General features: G+C 42.1%; 1 protein-coding gene across 1 annotated transcript in view; it reads left to right on the top strand.

Annotated features, from left to right (window-relative positions):
- Positions 1-24,095, top strand: part of COL15A1 (collagen type XV alpha 1 chain) — a 1,855,347-nt gene that overhangs the window by 818,238 nt on the left and 1,013,014 nt on the right. Inside the window, exons 13-15 of the mRNA XM_077269528.1 lie at positions 2,634-2,669; positions 9,921-10,055; positions 14,484-14,540. Of these exons, the coding sequence (XP_077125643.1) occupies positions 2,634-2,669; positions 9,921-10,055; positions 14,484-14,540 (228 nt within the window). The remainder of the gene's footprint in view (positions 1-2,633; positions 2,670-9,920; positions 10,056-14,483; positions 14,541-24,095) is intronic.

Below are 24,095 nucleotides of genomic sequence, written 5' to 3'. Positions count from 1 at the left end.
CTGACAGACTGTTTGTCCCGGATAAGTGGACCAGCAGAGTCATTTCCGAGGTTCATTCCTCGGTGTTGGCAGGTCACCCGGGAATTTTTGGCACCAGAGATCTGGTGGCCAGGTCCTTTTGGTGGCCTTCCTTGTCAAGGGATGTGCGGTCATTTGTGCAGTCCTGTGGGACTTGTGCTCGAGCTAAGCCTTGCTGTTCTCGTGCCAGCGGTTTGCTCTTGCCCTTGCCTGTCCCGAAGAGACCTTGGACACATATCTCCATGGATTTCATTTCTGATCTTCCGCTATCTCAGGGCATGTCCGTTATCTGATATGTGATCGCTTCTCCAAGATGGTCCATTTGGTTCCTTTGCCTAAGCTGCCTTCCTCTTCCGATCTGGTTCCTGTGTTTTTCCAGAACGTGGTTCGGTTGCACGGCATCCCTGAGAATATTGTGTCAGACAGAGGATCCCAGTTCGTTTCCAGGTTCTGGCGATCCTTTTGTAGTAGGATGGGCATTGATTTGTCGTTTTCGTCTGCTTTCCATCCTCAGACTAATGGACAGACGGAGCGAACCAATCAGACTTTGGAGCCTTATTTGAGGTGTTTTGTCTCTGCTGATCAGGACGATTGGGTGACATTCTTGCCGTTGGCTGAGTTTGCCCTTAATAATCGGGCTAGTTCCGCCACCTTGGTTTCGCCTTTTTTCTGCAACTCTGGTTTCCATCCTCGCTTTTCTTCGGGTCATGTGGAGCCTTCTGACTGTCCTGGGGTGGATTCTGTGGTGGATAGGTTGCAGCAGATCTGGAATCATGTGGTGGACAACTTGAAGTTGTCACAGGAGAAGGCTCAGCGCTTTGCCAACCGCCGCCGCGGTGTGGGTCCCCGACTACGCGTTGGGGATTTGGTATGGCTTTCTTCCCGCTTTGTTCCTATGAAGGTCTCCTCTCCCAAATTTAAACCTCGTTTTATTGGGCCTTACAAGATATTGGAAATCCTTAATCCTGTATCTTTTCGTCTGGATCTTCCTGTGTCGTTTGCTATTCACAATGTATTTCATAGGTCCTTGTTGCAGCGGTACATTGTGCCTGTAGTTCCTTCTGCTGAGCCTCCTGCTCCGGTGTTGGTTGAGGGCGAGTTGGAGTACGTGGTGGAGAAGATCTTGGATTCTCGCCTCTCCAGGCGGAGGCTTCAGTACCTGGTCAAGTGGAAGGGCTATGGTCAGGAGGATAATTCCTGGGTGGTCGCCTCTGATGTTCATGCGGCCGATTTGGTTCATACCTTTCATGCCGCTCATCCTGATCGCCCTGGTGGTCGTGGTGAGGGTTCGGTGACCCCTCACTAAGGGGGGGGTACTGTTGTGAATTTGCTTTTTGCTCCCTCTAGTGGTTACTAGTTTTTTGACTCTGGTTTTTCTGTCATTCCTTTTATCCGCACCTGGGTCGTTAGTTAGGGGTGTTGCTATATAAGCTCCCTGGACCTTCAGTTCAATGCCTGGCAACGTAGTTATCAGAGCTAGTCTGCTGTGCTCTTGTCTACTGATCCTGGTTCCAGTTATATCAGCTAAGTCTGCCTTTTGCTTTTTGCTATTTGTTTTGGTTTTGCATTTTTGTCCAGCTTGTTCCAAATCTATATCCTGACCTTTGCTGGAAGCTCTAGGGGGGCTGGTGTTCTCCCCCCGGACCGTTAGACGGTTCGGGGGTTCTTGAATTTCCAGTGTGGATTTTGATAGGGTTTTTGTTGACCATATAAGTTACCTTTCTTTATTCTGCTATCAGTAAGCGGGCCTCTCTGTGCTAAACCTGGTTCATTTCTGTGTTTGTCATTTCCTCTTACCTCACCGTCATTATTTGTGGGGGGCTTCTATCCAGCTTTGGGGTCCCCTTCTCTGGAGGCAAGAAAGGTCTTTGTTTTCCTCTACTAGGGGTAGCTAGATTCTCCGGCTGGCGCGTGTCATCTAGAATCAACGTAGGAATGATCCCCGGCTACTTCTAGTGTTGGCGTTAGGAGTAGATATATGGTCAACCCAGTTACCACTGCCCTATGAGCTGGATTTTTGTATTCTGCAGACTTCCACGTTCCTCTGAGACCCTCGCCATTGGGGTCATAACAGTCTCCAGACCGGCTGCCATCAATAACAAAATAGTTTTGACAGGGTGCCAAGCCTATTACAGAAAATGTTTGTTAAATATTTAGAAGTTTGCAATATTTGCAGACGATCTCAGGACATCTGCCAGTGGTGCTCCAAACCAGAGAATGACACTCTCTTCTAGCAAATAGTATCTTAGCTGAAATGTCCTAACATACAAGTTTCATGGTTCTCAGACCCTTTTATCAAGTATTCTTTTCTACATGCAATGGTCAATGTATGGATTTGAGTGCCACTGGTAGATGTCCTTATATCTTGTGGAAGTACTCACATATTTTTTAATATTTGATGAAGGTTTTTATGATGCAGTTCCCTTAATAACCTAAATTCAAAACATTACAAAACCTTCAAATGTTGGAATTTAAGAAATTGCCATTGATTTTAAAGTTCCATAAATATCAATAATGGGATTACTTAAATATTTCTTAAATATAATAGTCTCTAATAGGTACTGTTTAATAATTACAGTTTAATTACTGTAAATAAAAAATACTTTGTTTTGCAGGGTGACAACGGGGCAGCAGGACCTGCTGGACCCAAGGTAAGACTCAATGAATACCTAAGTAAGTGAACATGTTATCAATATCTGTCATAAATGAGCCCTTTTTTTAAAATGTACTGTATGACTATCTAGAATCAGCATTTTCTAGACACAAGTAAACATTGGCTTTATCACCATAAGATTTACCTTTTAGTGACAGTTGTATCTTTTCCACAAAATAATTTTCCAATGATGAATGCGTACATGTGCTTTAAAAATATTGGTATATCTTGAAGCGTGACCCTGTTTTTGGAAAACATCTCCCTGATAAACCAGGGGATTACATAAAGAAGGGGGAAAACTTTGAAAAATTTGGTGGCCCCCAGTAAATTAAAAAAACAGTTGGATTCAAAAAGAAAAAACATTTATGAAAGTAAAGATCAAACTTTATGTAGTGTTCTTCAAGGAATCGGAGTTTTTAAATGTAGCTCCAAAAAATGTTTGACATGTGGGATCCTAGATTACGGGGCTAAAACTATCAAATGCAATAATACTGGTGATGTCTTTGAGATCTCACAAAGACTCACCTGTAGTAATGATCATGTTGTATATGTCATCACATGCAGTTGCGGTTTGCAATATGTGGGGTGCACTGTTCAGACACTGCGGTCCCGCATTAATGGTCAGCGAAATAAAGCAAAAAACGGCTTTTTAAAACATAGTCTATCAAGACATCTGCTAATTAACCCCTTCACCCCCAAGGGTGGTTTGCACGTTAATGACCGGGCCAATTTTTACAATTCTGACCACTGTCCCTTTATGAGGTTATAACTCTGGAACGCTTCAACGGATCTTGGCGATTCTGACATTGTTTTCTCGTGACATATTGTACTTCATGATAGTGGTAAAATTTCTTTGATATAACTTGCGTTTATTTGTAAAAAAAAAAAATATTTGGCGAAAATTTTGAAAATTTTGCAATTTTCCAACTTTGAATTTTTATGCCCTTAAATCACAGAGATATGTCACACAAAATACTTAATAAGTAACATTTCCCACATGTCTACTTTACATCAGCACAATTTTGGAACCAAAATTTTTTTTTGTTAGGGAGTTATAAGGGTTAAAAGTTGACCAACAATTTCTCATTTTTACAACACCATTTTTTTTTAGGGATCACATCTCATTTGAAGTCATTTTGAGGGGTCTATATGATAGAAAATACCCAAGTGTGACACCATTCTAAAAACTGCACCCCTCAAGGTGCTCAAAACCATATTCAAGAAGTTTATTAACCCTTCTGGTGCTTCACAGGAATTTTTGGAATGTTTAAATAAAAATGAACATTTAACTTTTTTTCACAAAAAATTTATTTCAGCTCCAATTTGTTTTATTTTACCAAGGGTAACAGAAGAAAATGGACCCCAAAAGTTGTACAATTTGTCCTGAGTACGCCGATACCCCATATGTGGGGGTAAACCACTGTTTGGGCGCATGACAGAGCTCGGAAGCGAAGGAGCGCCATTTGACTTTTCAATGCAAAATTGACTGGAATTGAGATGGGACGCCATGTTGCGTTTGGGGAGCCCCTGATGTGCCTAAACATTGAAACCCCCCACAAGTGACACCATTTTGGAAAGTAGACCCCCTAAGGAACTTATCTAGAGGTGTGGTGAGCACTTTGACCCACCAAGTGCTTCACAGAAGTTTATAATGCAGAACCGTAAAAATAAAAAATCATATTTTTTCACAAAAATTATTTTTCGCCCCCAATTTTTTATTTTCCCAAGGGTAAGAGAAGAAATTGGACCCCAAAAGTTGTTGTACAATTTGTTCTGAGTACGTTGATACCCCATATGTGGGGATAAACCACTGTTTGGGCGCATGGGAGACCTCGGAAGGGAAGGAGCACCGTTTGACTTTTCAATGCAAAATTGACAGGAATTGAGATGGGACGTCATGTTGCGTTTGGAGAGCCACTGATGTGCCTAAACATTGAAACCCCCCACAAGTGACACCATTTTGGAAAGTAGACCCCCTAAGGAACTTATCTAGAGGTGTGGTGAGCACTTTGACCCACCAAGTGCTTCACAGAAGTTTATAATGCAGAACCGTAAAAATAAAAAATCATATTTTTTCACAAAAATTATCTTTTCACCCCCAATGTTTTATTTTCCCAAGGGTAAGAGAAGAAATTGGACCCCAAAAGTTGTTGTACAATTTGTCCTGAGTACGCTGATACCCCATATGTGGGGGTAAACCACTGTTTGGGTGCATGGGAGAGCTCGGAAGGGAAGTAGCACCGTTTGACTTTTCAATGCAAAATTGACAGGAATTGAGATGGGACGCCATGTTGCGTTTGGAGAGCCACTGATGTGCGTAAACATTGAAACCCCCCACAAGTGACACCATTTTGGAAAGTAGACCCCCTAAGGAACTTATCTAGATGTGTTTTGAGCGCTTTGACCCACCAAGGGCTTCACAGAAGTTAATAATGCAGAGCCATAAAAATAAAACAAAAATTTTTTCCCACAAAAATTATATTTCAGCCCCCAGTTTTGTATTTTCCCGAGGGTAACAGGAGAAAGTGGACCCCAAAAGTTGTTGTCCAATTTGTCCTGAGTGCGCTGATACCCCATATGTGGGGGGAACCACTGTTTGGATGCATGGGAGGGCTCGGAAGGGAAGGAGCGCCATTTGGAATGCAGACTTAGATGGAACGGTCTGCAGGCGTCACATTGCGTTTGCAGAGCCCCTAATGTACCTAAACAGTAGAAGCCCCACAAAAGTGACCCCATTTTGGAAACTAGACCCCCCAAGGAACTTATCTAGATGTGTTGTAAGAACTTTGAACCCCCAAGTGTTTCACTACAGTTTATAACGCAGAGCCGTGAAAATAAAAAATCCTTTTTTTTCCCACAAAAATTATATTTTAGCCCCCAGTTTTGTATTTTCCCAGGGGTAACAGGAGAAATTGGACCCCAAAGGTTGTTGTCCTATTTGTCCTGAGTACGCTGATACCCCATATGTTGGGGTAAACCCCTGTTTGGGCACACGGGAGAGCTCGGAAGGGAAGGAGCACTGTTTTACTTTTTCAACGCAGAATTGGCTGGAATTGAGATCGGACGCCATGTCGCGTTTGGAGAGCCCCTGATGTGCCGAAACAGTGGAAACCCCCCAATTATAACTGAAACCCTAATCCAAACACACCCCTAACCCTAATCCCAACAGTAACCCTAACCACACCTCTAACCCTGACACACCCCTAACAATAATCCCAACCCTATTCCCAACCGTAAATGTAATCTAAACCCTAACCGTAACTTTAGCCCCAACCCTAACCCTAACTTTAGCCCCAACCCTAACTGTAGCCTTAACCCTAGCCCCAACCCTAGCCCTAAACCTAATGGGAAAATGGAAATAAATACATTTTTTTTTATTTTTACCTTACTAAGGGGGTGATGAAGGGGGGTTTGATTTACTTTTATAGCGGGTTTTTTAGCGGATTTTTATGATTGGCAGCCGTCACACACTGAAAGACGCTTTTTATGGCAAAAAATATTTTTTGCGTTACCACATTTTGAGAGCTATAAATTTTCCATATTTTGGTCCACAGAGTCATGTGAGGTCTTGTTTTTTGCGGGACGAGTTGACGTTATTTATTGGTAACATTTTTGGGCACGTCACATTTTTTGATCGCTTTTTATTCCGATTTTTGTGAGGCAGAATGACCAAAAACCAGCTATTCATGAATTTCTTTTGGGGGAGGCGTTTATACCGATCCGCTTTTGGTAAAATTGATAAAACAGTTTTATTCTTCGGGTCAGTACGATTACAGCGATACCTCATTTATATCATTTTTTTATGTTTTGGCGCTTTTATACGATAAAAACTATTTTATGGAAAAAATAATTATTTTTGCATCGCTTTATTCTCAGGACTATAACTTTTTTATTTTTTTGCTGATCATGCTGTATGGCAGCTCGTTATTTGCGGGACAAGATGACGCTTTCAGCGGTACCATGGTTATTTATATCTGTCTTTTTGATCGCGTGTTATTCCACTTTTTGTTCAGTGGTATGATAATAAAGTGTTGTTTTTTGCCTCGTTTTTTTTTTTTTTTCTTTTCTTACGGTGTTTACTGAAGGGGTTAACTAGTGGGCCAGTTTTACGGACGCGGCGATACTAAATATGTGTACTTTTATTGTTTTGTTTTTTTTATTTAGTTAAAGAAATGTATTTATGGGAATAATATATTTTTTTTTTTTCATTATTTTGGAATATTTTTTTTTATTTTTTTTTACACATTTGGAAAACATTTTTTTTTACTTTTTTACTTTGCCCCAGGGGGGGACAATACAGATCGGTGATCTGCCAGTTTGCATAGCACTCTGACAGATCACCGATCTGCGAGAAGTGCAGGCTGCTTCACAGTGCCTGCTCTGAGCAGGCTTCTGTGAAGCCACCTCCCTCCCTGCAGGACCCGGATCCGCGGCCATCTTGGATCCGGGTCTGGAGCAGGCAGGGAGGGAGGTAAGACCCTCGCAGCAACGCAATCACATCGCGTTGCTCCGGGGGTCTCAGGGAAGCCCGCAGGGAGCCCCCTCCCTGTGCGATGCTTCCCTTCCCCGCCGGCACATCGCGATCATGTTTGATCGCGGTGTGCCGGGGGTTAATGTGCCGGGGGCGGTCCGTGACCGCTCCTGGCACATAGTGCCGGATGTCAGCTGCGATATGCAGCCGACACCCGGCCGCGATCGGCCGCGCTCCCCCCGTGAGCACAGCCGATCGCGTATGACGTACTATCCCGTCGGTGGTCATACGGGCCCACCCCACCTCGACGGGATAGTACGTCAAATGTCGGGACGGGGTTAAACATAGCAACATTTTTAATATAAAAGTAACTCCAGTGGAGCAGATACCCTCTGGAGTTACAAACAGTAATGCTCTTTAAAACGGAAAAGAAATGATTTGGATATATCTTTTGGAAACATTATATCCAAATGGATTGAATGATATCATAGAGTGAGTTTAAATGTTTTTATTTTTTTTGTTTTTTGTTCTGTTTTTTTTGTGTATTTTTTTTTTTCTTGGATCAATCAGTGGGTGTGTTCCTGAACTTGGTCCACACCCCAAATCAAGCTTCTGAGGCTGGGATAAAAGGTTTGCCACTATGTATGTGTGATTGAATTTTATACTAGTAGGATTTGTACTGTGTTTTTTTTTTTATGATACCTGAAGAAGGATATATACTGTATCCGAAACATGTTGTATCTCCTTTATTTTAACTTATCAAAAAAAAAAATATGAAACATCATCTTTGGATGTGAGTCCTGGGAAGCGCTGCCTTTCATGGGCTGGATGTGCTTTTCTTGATTTACTCATCCTGTGTGAGCCTTTCTCTGGCTCTTTCACTTGGATCCAACCGAGGTAAGCAGCAAGCCCTGTCTATTGAAATGTATCTCAGAGGGATTTTTGAGGATACGCGATCTAAAGCCGTATTAGTCTTCTATCAGGTGAGTGCATAATATTGTGCACCCTTTAAAGACTATAATTTTTGTGTTTACGCACTTAGGGCGTCGTGATTTGTCAGTTCTTCTCTCCCAAACAGGTTTTTTTTGTATATCATAATTTTTGTTTAGTTTAAAGAATGAAAGCCATACAGTAAAGTGGCCCTCTATACTGTATAATGGACCCCATTAGACCCACTAGGAGAATGATGGACGAGGGACAGGACATCCAGGATGGCAATACAGTTGAAAATGTAATGCGAGGCAGGGGCAGCGCATATGCTATCACTGACCTCCTGACTCATGGGCTACATAGCGACCATGTGGTCTGCCACTATTAATGCTACACCACCAATGGTATTAAAGACTGTGTTCATACCATCAAGTGAATTCTGTGTAGCTATTTGAAATCAAATACCGTAAATTGATTGGCAAATTGATAGTGAAATAATGGCTTTGATTTTGACAATTCAGTGGAATAACAATGAGGCTTTACCTGTTGTAGAGCCAAAAGGATACGATTACAAGGGGCAGATTTGTGGTGGTTGTTTTTTTTTTAAGCCACAAATATCTATGTTTATGGACTCGTTCAGATGAACGTATTGTGTTACAGTACATATGTAATAAAATCCAGCATGCACTACTTTGATCCACATACCGGATAAGACTCATCCATTCAAGTCTATAGATGTGCAAAAAAAATCGTGTCTCATACTGAACATCAGCATTGCATTTGATTTTTACTGATCTAATGCAATTTTAACAACGAAAACTATATTTAATCTTGTACATTTTTTTGAGACTTGATGTGTAGCATGGATAGCAGACAATTTTTTGGGTAGAAACTGTCTGACCCTGGCCTAACATGCGTATTTTATCTGCTGTGGATTTCACTCTTTGCAGGCACATAATTAACTCTATACTGACATTTCAAAACAGTGAATATAAAATGTGCTGCATGTCAGTTTCCACACAGATTTAAAATGTGTGTGGATGAGATTTGGTAACATTTTTCACCCACAAATCCAGTCAAAAAAATTGCACCAGATTTGCAACAAGTATAATGATCATATAAGCAGATTTATAACATACACCTACTGTACATATACTGTATACATGATGTCATATACTTTTAACAGATACCCTGCACAATCATAATACTGCTGCTGATACTCAGGAAAGGAAAGTATAGAAAGGAGGGAGAAAATTATATAAATAATTGAAAGAGGTGGTGTGGATTTGTGAGACCGGCTTCCTGAAAGGCAGACCGAGATGCCTAATTTTAAGGCAGAGCATCCTCATCTTTCTCAATGTGCAGGAAAAGGATGCTAACTAAAGCACAACCAATCAGCGGTAGCACAGCAGAGGAAAGAGAGGAACATCAATCTTCTTTTTCTCATTCTGCAGTGCAGCCTACTGTCCTCTGTTTCCCATCCTCCAACCCCCTGCAAATTGACTAAATACAGACATGCTCTTTCACCTAATGAGGCAGGGGTACTTACTTAGAAAATCCATGTCAGAATGGCAGTATAATTCTGATATTAGGATGATGGATCATCTAGAGTTGGACTCATAACATGCTACTTATAAGATCAGACGGGAAAACTTTCAGAAAGGATGGCCATTCTGACTTGCAAAGCAAGTACACCAGTATTAACAAGTCTAAGAGATCTGTTTAGTAATATATACTGCTTGTATTGTGAAATTTGGTGACAGATTTCATTTTAGGAGGGTAATCTGCAGCTGCTTCTGTACCTCAATAATTGCAGAAGTAACAGTTACTATGTCTATTCCTACACAGGGAAAAGTTGGTCCTCAAGGTTCTCCTGGAGCATATGGGATGCAAGGAAAAGAGGGAAATCCTGGAAATAGAGGACCTCCAGGACCTCCTGGGCCTCCAGGTCCACCTGGTCCTGCGTATGGATTTGGATTTGAGGTCAGATGTTTCTGCAGAAGCAAAAATATATATGTTTGCCTAATCCCCTCAGAGCTTGGGTCCCTTCCCCTCCTGAAATTTAAGTTCCCTTTTCACCTTTGAACCTGCCACAGAAGAGGAAGTTACCAGGCTCCTAGCTTCTTCTTGCCCTACAACTTGCATCGGTGACCCTATTCCCTCACATCTCCTTCAATCTCTCTGCTTGTCACTACCCAACTAACTAGAATATTTAACCTCTCTTTTTCTTCTGATATCTTCCCCTCCTCATTTAAATATACCATCAAACCCCCCTTTTAAAAACAAACACCCCTGGACCAGAACTATTCTGCCAACTGCAAACTTGTTCCAAATTTTCTCTTAATATCTTAAGTACTGGAATGCATGGTCCATCTCTTATATAACTCTTCTTGACCCTTTACAATTTGGTTTTCGCTCTTTACAGTCTTCTGAAATTGCTTACACTAAAGTCTCTAATGATCTACTAATAGCTAAATCTAATGGTCACTACTCCATGCTAACTATGACACTCTGGATCACCAGCTCCTCCACACTATGCTCTGCACTGTATGCCTCAAAACTATCTTGGTTGTCCTACTACCTCTCTGACAGCTCTTCACAGTATAATTTGCTGGGTCTTTTCCTTTTCCCCTTCTCCTAAATGTCGGGTTTCCTCAAGGCTCAGTCCTAGGCCCCCCTCTTCTCCCTATATACTGCCCCAATTGGACAAACCATGAGCAGATTTGGTTTCCAGTACTATCCTGACATCACTCTTGCATTATTACAAAATGCCAGGAATTGTCTGTTTGCTGTCTCTAACATCATGTCCTCCTTCTGTCTGAAACTCTGAAACTGAATCTAATAATTTTTATTTCTATGGCACCAACATATTCCGCAAAAATTTACATTACAGTGGGTACTTGTACAGACAATAAAGAAATTACAGAGTAACATATACTGTAATTCAACAGATACCAAGAGAAGTGAGTGCCCTGCTCAGAAATTTTCTTGGGTGTTCAGCCATAACTCTCAAGCAGCAGGCTCGCTGTCTTAGTGTCAAAATAGACACAGAACGTTACTTTATTCTCTAAATCTGATCACTCGTTCGATCATGTCACCTGCATCTAAAAAATATCCAAAAAATCCTTTTGAGGATAAACCAATTGGGTCTCAATCGTATTAGAACCAAAGACACAAAATAGAGCCCTAAAATTTAACTTTTAATGATATACAAAAAGTGAAATGCAATTTATACTTAAAAATGGTGCTCAATCCAGATGTGGCCATCAGGGAAAAAAAGATTATATAAATGTTTTACGTATAGTGAGCCAATGTGGAGATACATACTAAACTCTAGAAAGCCCTGAGAGTCCCCCTACCTATCAGCAGAGGTTGGTACCCTAGTTGTTGACGTGATGGCGACCCCACTCAACATCGGTAGCCCTGAAAGCCCTGGTGCACACTTGAGATACTATACATAGGGAAAAAAACACACACATACATACATAAATAGAAGCGTCAAAATACCCCTAATGGGGAGACAGAAGAGTTTCATAGGGGAGTTAGTCAAAATAATCTCTAGTCCAAAATATCTCCAAGTCCTACAAATAGTAGTTAGTACTATGAGGCTATTCAGCCCCTGTTTAGGCTAGAACCAAGGTGTATAGTAGTATAAATATCAAAGCATCTGTTCATGTCATCTAGGGTTTGACTATTTAGGGAAAAATATCTAAAAAAGTGTAAGTCTTTTTTAGAAAAAAATAGTACTAAGAAAACAGACTTATCTTGTACAGATCACACAAAAATGTCACAGTAAAACCAAAAAATACTCTGTTGCAAAAAAATATCAGTAAACAGCAAGTGCTTATGAAAAGATGGAAAAACACAGGGCATTTGGTTAATAGGTTTTTTTTTTGTTTTTTGTTTTTTTTTGCACAAAATGTATATTAAGCCGCTCTACAAAACATCAAGGTATACTATATTAGAGCAATCCTAACTAATGTATGTAATCCCTATCTGATGTATTTGAAAACCTGGTCATATGTATAATACCTGTATGAGCAGGATTCAGGATTCATTGTACAGATGCATGGACTAAACTATAACCTGAACAGGTTATTGATTATAGGAGACCCCCATAACTGAGACATAAATCCCTCTTCCCAGAGCTTGAAACAAAATATGTGCATTCTTGAATGTTCTGGATATAAAAATAATTAATAAAATAACAGGTATCTTAGCAAAGAATTGTCCCTGTCGCGTTACCCCCTATATTAGTATAAGGATTCGTCAGGGGATCCAGAATTGAGGGCTTCAACGTCCCTCAGTGGTCGAGGTCAATGAGGAAATAGGGATCTTTTAAAAACTGCACTTTTGTTTCCACGCTCTACTAACCTACCTATACCCGATATAGAAATTTTCTTGGGAGCTCAACCATAACTCCCAAGCAGCAGGCTCAGTGCCTTGGGGTCAAAATACACAGAAATGTACTTTATTGTCTAAATCCAATCATTCACTCGATCATGTCCCCTGCATCTAAAAAAAAATAAAAAATCTCCAGAATTCTAACTTTTCTCACTTTAGAAATTGCAAAAACTCCTGCAACTCTCCACTGATTGGTCTCCCTCTTACCAAACTTTCTCTTCTCCAAACCACCCTGAATGCGGCAACCAGAATCATATTTATGTCCAGCCGCTACACCAATGCATTCACCTGCCAGTCATTGCACTTGTTACCTATCTGCTGAAGAGTACATTATAAACTCATCACTGTCACCTACAAAGCTCTCCACAGTTCTGCACCACCATACATCTACTCCCTCGTCTCTGTGTATCACCCTACCCATGCTCTCAGTTCTGCAACTAATCCAAGACAAACATCCTCCATAAACCAGGCCTTCCACTTCCTTCTCCAAAACTTTCTCATGCTCCACCTGTTTTCTGGAATGTAGCACCCCGGACGATCTTTTTAATACATAGCCCCCACATTTTTAATCATGCTTTAAAACACATCTTTTTACACAGACATATCACCTCACTTCACTAATCTAACTCTCCCCTATTCCCCTTCTGATTTTTTCTCAGAATCTGGGCCCTTCTATTTGTCTGTTTCCATCTCCTTCATGCAACGAATATCACTTGATTACTAGACTTAGGGTACTGTCACACAGTGGCACTTTTGTCGCTATGACGGTACGATCCGTGACGTTCCAGCGATATCCATACGATATCGCTGTGTCTGACACGCAGCAGCGATCAGGGACCCTGCTGAGAATCGTACGTCGTAGCAGATCGTTTGGAACTTTCTTTCGTCGCTGGATCTCCCGCTGTCATCGCTGGATCGTTGTGTGTGACAGCGATCCAGCGATGCGTTCGCTTGTAACCAGGGTAAACATCGGGTTACTAAGCGCAGGGCCGCGCTTAGTAACCCGATGTTTACCGTGGTTACAAGCGTAAAAGTAAAAAAAAACAAACAGTACATACTTACATTCCGGTGTCTGTCCCCCGGCGTTCTGCTTCTCTGCACTGTGAGCACCGGCCAGCCGGAAAGCGAGCACAGCGGTAACGCGGTGACGTCACCGCTGTGCTTTCCGGCTGGCGCAGACACAGTGGAGAGAAGCAGAACGCCGGGGGACAGACACCGGAATGTGAGTATGTACTGTTTGTTTTTTTTTACTTTTACGCTTGTAACCACGGTAAACATCGGGTTACTAAGCGTGGCCCTGCGCTTAGTAACCTGATGTTTACCCTGGTTACCCGGGGACCTCGGCATCGTTGGTCGCTGGAGAGCTGACTGTGTGACAGCTCTCCAGCGACCACACAACAACTTACCAACGATCACGGCCAGGTCGTATCGCAGGTCGTGATCGTTGGTAAATCGTATAGTGTGACAGTACCCTTAGATACTGGCTGTTGACCAGTATATGCAGCTTTACATCATAACCCCTATTTATTATAATGATGGCTGTACTATACATGACAAACATGTCCTACTTATTATCCTACTTACCCCATATTCCTATAGATTGGAAGCTTTCAAGCAGCAGGGTTCTCACTCCACCTCTAACTGTTGAACTATGTGTTACTTTGTAATGTCTTTATTGTCTGTACATGTCCCCGGTCAGTTGTAAAGCGCTGCAGAATATGATGGCGCTATATAAATAAAATTATTATTATGTGGTCTTCAATTTAGTGGGTTGATGAATTCTGAAACTGTAGTAGTCATTAAAATTGGCAATTTGTGTAAAATTTGGAAAAACAACTTGCTATATTTAGTTGGGTTGTGGTATTGGAATTGCTTGTTGAATTGGTTTATTGCAAGTAGCAGAAAGTTAGTAAATTTTACTATTAAATGATGAATAATTTTGATTGTACCTGTACATGCATAATGTTTCTAAACATACTTATCTCATATATCAATTTATTTCTTTAGGATATGGAAGGATCTGGAGACATAAGATTAGGAGCTGTAAGGAGGCAAGCTCTTAATGTAAGTTAAACCCCTTAGTGACCGAGTCAATTTTTACAATTCTGACCACTGTCACTTTATGAGGTTATAACTCGGACGCTTTAACGGATCCCGCTGATTCTGAGATTATTTTTTCATGACATATTGTACTTCATGTTAGTGGTAACATTTCTTCAATATTACTTGCAATTATTTATGAAAAAAACGGAAATATGGCAAAAAAAAATTAAAATTTAGCAATTTTCAAACTTTGAATTTTTATGCCCTTAAATCAGAGAGATATCTCACATAAAATAGTTAATAAATAACATTTCCCACAAGTCTACTTTAAATCAGCACAATTTTGGAAACAACATTTTTTTTGTTAGGAAGTTATAAGGGTTAAAAATTGACCAGCGATTTCTCATTTTTTACAACAAAATTTACAAAACCATTTTTTTTAGGGACCATCTCACATTTAAAGTCACTTTGAGGGGGTGTACATGACAGAAAATACCCAAACTTGACAGCATTCTAAAAACTGCACCCCTCCAGGTGCTCAAAACCCCATTCAAGAAGTTTATTAACCCTTTACGTGCTTCACAGGAACTGAAACAATGTGGAAGGAAAAAATTAACATTTAACTTTTTTTTGCAAACATTTTACTTCAGAACCATTTTTTTTTATTTTCACAAGTGTAAAAAGAGGAAAGGAACCACAAAATTTGTTGTGCAATCTCTCCTGAATGCGCCGATACCCCATACGTGGGGGTAAACCAGTGTTTGGGTGCACGGCAGGGCTTGGAAGAGAAGGAGCACCGTTTGACTTTTTCAATGCAGAATTGGCTGGAATTGAGATCAGACGCCATGTCGCGTTTGGAGAGCCCCTGATGTGCCTAAACAGTAGAAACCCCCACAAGTGACATCATTTTGGAAACTAGACCCTTTAAGGAACTTATCTAGATGTGTGGTGAGCACTTTAAACCCCCAGGGGCTTCACAGAAGTTTATAACGTAGAGCCATGAAAATAAAAAATCTAATTTTTCTACAAAAATGCTATTTTTGCCCCCAATTTTTTATTTTCACAAGAGTAACAGGAAAAATTAGACCACGAAAGTTGTTGTGCAATTTGTCCTGACTACGCTGATACCCCATATGTGGGGGTAAACCACAGTTTTGGTGCATGGTAGAGCTTGGAAGAGAAGGAGTTCCGTTTGACTTTTTCAATGCAGAATTGGCTGGAATTGAGATTGGACGCCATGTCGCGTTTGGAGAGCCCCTGATGTGCCTAATCAGTGAAAAAAAACCACAGGTGACCCCATTTTGGAAACTAGACCCAATAAGGAACTTATCTAGATGTTTTGGTGAGCACTTTGAACCCCCAAGTGCTTAACAGAAATTCATAACGTAGAGCCGTGAAAATAAAAAATCCTTTTTTTTTTCCTCAAAAATTATTTTTTAGCTCGCAAATTTTTATTTTCTCAAGGGTAACATGATAAATTTGACCCCAAGCTTTGTTGTCCAGTTTGTCCTGAGTACGCTGATACCCCATATATGGGGGGGTCCACTGTTTGGGCACACATCGGGGCTCGGAAGGGAAGTATTGATGTTTTAAAATGCAGACATTGATGGAATGGTCTGAGGGCGTCATGTTGCATTTGCAGAGCTCCTGATGTACCTAAACAGTAGAACCCCCCCCATAAGTGACCCCATATTGGAAACTAGACCCCGCCAAGGAACTTATCTAGATGTGTGGTGAGAACTTTGAACCCCCAAGTGTTTCACTACAGTTTATAATGCAGATCCCTGAAAATAAAAAATGATTTTTTAGCCCCCAATTTTTTTCCATTTTAGCAAGGGTAACAGGAGAAACTGGACCCCAAAGGTTGTTGTCCAACTAGTACTTAGTATGCTGATGCACCATATGTGGGGGTAAACCACTGTTTGGGCGCACGGCAGAGCTCAGAAGGGAGGGAGCATAATTTGACTTTTTGAGCGCAAAGTTGGCTGTCTCGTTTGGAGACACCCTGATATACCTAAACAGTTGAAACTTCCCAATTCTCCAACTCCATACCCTAATCCCAACCCGATTCATAATCCTAATCACAACCCTAACCCCCAAAATCCGTAAACCTAATCCCAACCCTAACCATAACCCTAACCAAACCCTAAACTCAACACACCCCTAATCCTAATCTCAACCCTAACCTCAAAACCTAACCCTAATCCCAATACACCCCTAACCCTAATCCCAACCCTAACCTTAACCCTAATCCCACACCTAACCCTAATCCTAAACATAACCATAATGCCAACCCTAATCTAAACCCTAATCCCAACTCTAACCCTAACTTTAACCCTAATCCTAGCTCTAACCCTAGCCCTAACCCCAACCCTAGCTCTAACCCTAATCCTAGCCCTAACCATAGCTCTAGCCCTAGCTCTAGCAGCCCTAGCCCTAGCACTAACCCTAGCCCTAACCCTAATTGGAAAATAGAAATACATACATTTTTTTTAATTTTATTATTTTTTCCTAACTAAGGGGGTGATAAATGGGGGGTTATTTACTATCTTTTTTATTTTGATCACTGTGAAAAGATCTCACAGTGACCAAAATAAAACAAGAGGAAAAATCTTCCTCTGCCGGCTGGCAGATCACGGCGGGCGCACTGCGCATGCGCTCGCCATTTTCTTACCGGAGCAAGAAGCCGGCGGCCAGGAGAGGAAGCAGCAGGATCCAGGGACAATGGTAAGTATAACAGGGTCCCCGATCCCCCTATTTCTCTGTACTCTGATGTGCAATCACATCAGAGGACAGAGAATTACATCGCTTTTTTTTTTGCGGCCGCCGGTAAACGGTTAATTACCGGCGATCGCAAAACAGGGGTCGGTAAAAACCAACCCCGATCAAGTTCTTTGGGGTCTCGGCTACCCCCGGCAGCCGAGACCCCAAAGATCTTCCAGGTGCCAGCCGGCGGGCTCACTGCGCATGCGCCCGCCATTTTTTTCCCCGGAACAAGATGGCGGCGCCCATCGGAAGCCACGAGGAGCACCGGAAGAGACAGGTGAGTATTGGGGGGCGATCGGGGACCCCATTTCTCTGTCCTCTGATGTGCGATCACATCGGCGGACAGAGAAATTAAATGGCAAATCGAGTTTTTTTTTTGTTGTTGTTTGTTTGTTTTTTGTTGCGACCGCCGGTAAAAGGTTAATTACCGGCGATCGCAACTCGGGGGTCGGTTAATTCTCCCCCCCCGAATCATGTTCTCTGGGGTCTCGGCTACCCCCGGCAACTGAGACCCCCGACTCTGGTGGGTGCTTTTCACTTTTTCCACAGCGCCGTTAATTAACGGCGCTGTGGTTTAAGTACCCTTAACTGCTGCCGTTAAAAGGCGTATCGGCAGTCGTTAAGGGGTTAAACATTCATGAGAATAATTTCCACAGTTAATATATTCTTAAATGCATGATAATCAATTTCATTGCAATAAAGCAAGGCAAAAGTTTAAAGACATTAATTGCAACTTTTCTGTGACAGATGTATTTCATCCATCATGTCAGGATGGCAACACAGTACTATATATGAGCCGATTGATTTGCAGAACTCTGATTCAGTGTCCAGGTCAGTGATACCGGGCCGCTAAATGAGAGGCCAAAGAATCCTTTACCTTTTGTGATATCCCAGCATGGCCTTTGATTAGCCAGGAATGGTGAGACACCATTTGCGCATCACATTGCACAGATAACGTCAGCCAGCCTTGAAAAATCAATTGCCGTGCTGGGAACACCCTAAGGTAAGAAATTTGTGGGCATCCCATTTTGTGTGCAAGTGACACTGACCTGCACACTGGACCAGAGTCCTGTGAATCGATCCTCTCATCTATACTCAGTACTTAAGGTCTTATAGCCTGAACTCAGTGACTATAAAGACTGCAGAATTGTAGTTTAAGACAGGACAACCCCTTTAATAAACACTACTTTGAATACTGTAAGGGGATAATTTTGGGGATTCTAATATTTAAGCCCCCAAAGAAATTTGAGAACTAAATTTGTTTTTAAAACATAGGTTTCTGAAAGTTCCTTGACAATTTGAAAAAATTGCTGCTTAACTTATGTAATCTAATGTCCCAAACAATAATTTGATGCATAAAAATGATGCCAATGATAAATGTCAATTGAGAATTATTTTGTGTGGTTTTAACCCCTTAACGACTGTCAGGATCACACTCAGTCGCAGCAGCCTTTGGAAGTGGGGAATCACCAGAAATAATACACAAGACACATCTTGTGTAGTGTATCACTGGGAAGTCTCTGAAGCACGCCTGCCTTCAAGGTACTATCCCTTCTTTATATAGTTGTATCAGTAGGTTCAGTGGTTATACAAGTTTTGCATGTTTAAACAAAGAGACAAAACAGGAAAGAAAGAAAAAACAGTTTCGTGGGCGGCAGTTTCACAACAAACAGTACAAAGGCAATTCCACAGACAAGAAAAACAGGATTTCATACTATAGCTAAAATGTCCTTGAATGGACAGGTCAATATTTATCACAAATTCTTTTTTGTGGTTCATTGAGGTAACCATTTTTGTTCTGCTCTTCACAATCCCCCCTTTGACATATTCCATTCAAAACCTTGTCATATAGACGATCATTTTAGTCATTCTTTTTGTGATATTACAACAAAAAAAAAAAAAAAAAACTTTATATTCTCGCATCCATTACACAAAATTTATTTGTGCATACCGAGATACCCTTGAGTACAACCTTGAATAATACATATATAATTACAATAACCATAACTGTATGTATTAGGCTTTGCATAATCCCGGTAACCCACCCACCGATCCCTCTGAACCAATTGGCCGGGTTAAGAAAAGAAAAGGTATCTGACCACCAGCTATCCTTATTTTGGTCATTGTCTTTGTCATACTGATCCCTGAGTCGTTGTACGTCTTCTAATTTAAATCTCATACTCATAGTACTATTTGGGTCTATATAATGACAGCAGGTGGGTCCGATGATTTGACACATACCCCCTTGTGAGGCAGTTAGGTAATCCAATACCAGGGTATGTTGGTTAGTGATTATTATAAGCTGATTCTGTACAGCTATACTAGTATTTAATATGTCCAATATATCCCAAATCTGATCATCTAGATAATCCGTGGCTCTAACTAATTTATCCCACATCTGTGTTAACATAGGATAAATAAAAATGGTACTAGCAATTTTGTTGGGAATTCCCATTTGTACTATATGCGGCCTCCCCGAGGGACGTGGTGAGTTATCTGCAGCTCTTTTATACAATGTGTGCTTGGGCACGGCTTGCATATTCACTTGTTTATTTGAAATTATGAAAGTAGCCGTGGTTAGGCGTCCTAATGTACAAGTACCCTTTATACCTACGGGAAGCCATTTATATGCTCCTTCTCCGCATATCCAAAATGTACCCTCAGGCAGATCCCACAAAGCTGAGTGCTGCAATACCAATCTGTGAGCCAAATCCACAAAACTAGATACATTCTGAAGCATACACCAAGAGGGTTTTTGTCCCAAGGGGCTACAGTACCCGGCTGCGGGATTCCCACATACATGCATTCCGTTGACATACTCATTGGATTCATTACAAACCAGGTTCCCCGGCTTACTTGTACAACTGTTTGCATCACCTTGGGGGAACAACTCGGAATGTTCCCATTTTCTATTATGTATGTATCTTTCCAATACTGTAGTTTTGAAAGCATCAGAGGAAGGGGTGGTTGTACTGAAACTGAGCTGTAGATTTTCAGTGGGGACCTGTCCTAAATCAGTTAATCCAGTCTTATTCCTAGGTACTAGTGTTGAGCGATACCGTCCGATACTTGAAAGTATCGGTATCGGAAAGTATCGGCCGATACCGGCAAAGTATCGGATCCAATCCGATACCGATACCCGATACCAATACAAGTCAATGGGACTCATGTATCGGACGGTATCCCTGATGGTTCCCAGGGTCTGAAGGAGAGGAAACTCTCCTTCAGGCCCTGGGAACCATATTAATGTGTAAAAGAAAGAATTAAAATAAAAAATATTGATATACTCACCTCTCCGACGCAGCCTGCACCTTACTGAGGGAAGCGGCAGCGTTCTTTGTTTAAAATTCGCGCTTTTCTTTCCTTTACGTGAAGTCCCGGCTTGTGATTGGTCGCGTGCCGCCCATGTGGCCGGGACGCAACCAATCACAGCAAGCCGTGACGTAATTTCAGGTCCTTCAGGATTTTAAAATTACGTTCCGGCATTGTGATTGGTTGCGTCGCAGTCACATGGGCGACGCAACCAATCACAGCAAGCCGTGACGTAATTTCAGGTCCTTCAGGATTTTAAAATTACGTCCCGGCTTGTGATTGGTTGCTTCGCGGTCAACCAATCACAAGCCGGGAGGCTGGACACGCGCGCATTTTAAAATGCGCGCGTGTCCAGCCTCCCGGCTTGTGATTGGTTGATCGCGACGCAACCAATCACAAGCCGTGATGTCACGGGAGGCTGGACAAGCGCGCATTTTAAAATGCGCGCGTGTCCAGCCTCCCGTGACGTCACGGCTTGTGATTGGTTGCGTCGCCCATGTGACTGCGACGCAACCAATCACAAAGCCGGGACGTAATTTTAAAATCCTTAAGGACCTGAAATTACGTCACGGCTTGCTGTGATTGGTTGCGTCGCCCATGTGACTGCGACGCAACCAATCACAAGCCGGGACTTCACGTAAGGAAAGAAAAGCGTGAATTTTAAACAAAGAACGCTGCCGCTTCCCTCGGTAAGGTGCAGGCTGCGTCGGAGAGGTGAGTATAGCAATATTTTTTATTTTAATTCTTTCTTTTACACATTTTTACATTAATGTTGTTTCGATACCGATACCCGATACCACAAAAGTATCGGATCTCGGTATCGGAATTCCGATACCCGCAAGTATCGGCCGATACCCGATACTTGCGGTATCGGAATGCTCAACACTACTAGGTACCCATTTTCCTCCCTTGAATGCTAAATATTGTAAGTTGCCTATTTTTCCTGTAAGATTGCCCTGCCACCAAGGAAATTCTACCCATCCCACAACTGGTATGGCGATTGTAGTATTCCATAGTCTAGTATTGCCAGGTTGGTTGTTGGCTAGGTTGTCTGAACAATTAGGCCAAGCGAATATTTCTTCAGCTGACACGGGAACTGCTAGAAAAGGTATACTTGTGGCTGATACTGGTGAATGGGTACAGATCCAACAATCTGCCAGGGGTTGCGTATTATTTAACAAGTCATGCACTAATTTTCTATGATGTTGTACGAATCTATTGTTCAAAGGGGCTAGAGAATTCAGTCTTTCCCATGCCTCCGTTGAGGTTAACATTATTAACATCAATATCATGAGTCTTATACTGCTTTTTTGCAATGGCTTGCATGTATCCATGATGCCTTTCCTTCAAGCTTGACTGCTGTCGGAGTTGTTAACAGGACTTGGAAAGGTCCGTCAAACCTCGGTTCCAGAGTCTTTCTGGTGTGTCTTTTCACGTAGACTTGATCACCAGGTTCCAACTTGTGGCCTCCTTCGAGATTTTCTGGATCTGGAAGGGAAGCAAAAACTTGCGAATGCACTTTAGTTAAACGTTTTTGTAATTCTTGTACATAAGCAGTTAAAGTCTCAGTATTCAACATCAGTTGTTGTGGAAAATAACAACCCAAATTTGCTGCTCTACCAAAAAGAATCTCATGTGGTGACAGCTTAGCCTTCCCCCTTGGGGCGTTTCGGATGGAATACAGGGCAAGTGGTAGACACTCGGTCCAAGGCTTTCCTGTTTCTGCCATGGCCTTCTGGATTTTTAATTTTATTGTTCCATTTAATCTTTCCACTTTACCTGAACTCTGTGGGTGATACGGAGTGTGAAACTGGTTTTCTACTCCCAACATTTTCATAACATTCTGGAATATTTCCCCAGTAAAATGGGTACCCCTATCTGACTCGATCACCTCAGGCATGCCGTAACGGGGTATCAGTTCATGTGCTATTTTAATGGCAGTAGTTTTTGCTGAGGCTTTACGAACTGGATAAGCCTCTGGCCACCCTGAGAACATGTCCACACACACAAGCACATATTCGTATCCATTGTACCTAGGAAGTTGGATGTAGTCGATCTGGAGTCTTTGAAAGGGATACAGTGGTCTTACATGATGCTTGGTTGGGGTTTTAATGGTCTGACCTGGATTGTGTGCCAGGCATATAGCGCATGCAGCACACATGTTCCGAGCTAAATTACCAAAGCCTGGAGCCAACCACCTTTCTTTTACCTTGAGCGTCATACCATTTGCCGACACATGCGTGGGTAGGTGGAGGTCACTTGCCACTGCGGGGTACCAGGCTCTGGGTAAACACAACAAAGTTCCTTTTTTCCATAATCCTTGCTGATCTTCTGCCCCTTTTTTCTGCCACTGCCCTCGTTCTTCGTCGTCTACCTGTTTCTGAGCTTCCTTCAATCTCTCCTCATCATCTTCAGAGCTATCTAGTGTGTGGGCATGATGTAAGGGTTTACGTGCTGCCTGTTTTGCTGCCTTGTTGGCTTTATCGTTACCCCTGGCTTCCTCGGTGTCGAGTCTCACATGTGCAGCTACCTTTATCACCGCTATTTCTTTAGTTTCTTGTGCTGCCTCCAGAATCTGTCTAATGAGGGAGGCATGTTTAACAGGTTGGCCTGAAGCAGTCATATAACCTCTGGCTCTCCATATTACGCCAAAATCGAAAATAATGCCATGTGCATATCTAGAATCAGTGTATATGTTTGCTGTCTGATCTTTGGCTATTTTTAGAGCTTCAACCAATGCCGTAAGTTCTGCTTCTTGTGCAGACTGATTAGCAGGGAGAGGTTCTGCTTTCAGCACTTCATGCTGAGTTACTACCGCATAACCTGTATGAAATTGTCCATTCATATCTGCATATCTACTGCCATCTATGAAAAGTTCAAATGTAGCATTACAGAGTGGCTTGTCACGTACATTACATAAGCCCTGAGTCTCTTGTTCCATTAATTGTACACAATCATGCATTGACTCTGATGGGTCAAAGGAGTTGGAGAGTGCAGTTTCCTCAGGTATGGTACCCCCCTCAGACTCTAAAGGGAGCAAAGACGCGAGATTAAGAGTCTGAATCCTGGCAAAGGAAATGTTGGGCGGCAGTAGTAGGGAACATTGGAGACGGAGGTGTCTGGCCATTGAAATATGTTTAGGTTGGACCTGGTTAAGAATGCCATGTACATCATGAGTGGTCTGAACTAGAAGTGGGTGATCAAGAACAATCTCAGAAGCTTTATCTAATAACAGTGAAATTGCGGCTACTACTCTTAAGGCCCCGTCTCACTTAGCGATTTACCAACGATCACGACCAGCGATATGACCTGGCCGTGATCGTTGGTAAGTCGCTGTGTGGTCGCTGGGGAGCTGTCACACAGACCGCTCTCCCCAGCGACCAACGATCAGGGGAACGAGTTCGGCATCGTTGAAACTGTCTTCAACGATGCCGAAGTCCCCCTGCAGCACCCGGGTAACCAGGGTAAACATCGGGTTACTAAGCGCAGGGCCGCGCT

Source organism: Ranitomeya variabilis, chromosome 6, assembly GCF_051348905.1.
Source record: "Ranitomeya variabilis isolate aRanVar5 chromosome 6, aRanVar5.hap1, whole genome shotgun sequence".
Taxonomy (NCBI): Eukaryota; Metazoa; Chordata; class Amphibia; order Anura; family Dendrobatidae; genus Ranitomeya; species Ranitomeya variabilis.
The sequence above is the reverse complement of the archived record's forward strand: the minus strand, read 5'-3'. Positions and strand labels throughout refer to the sequence as shown.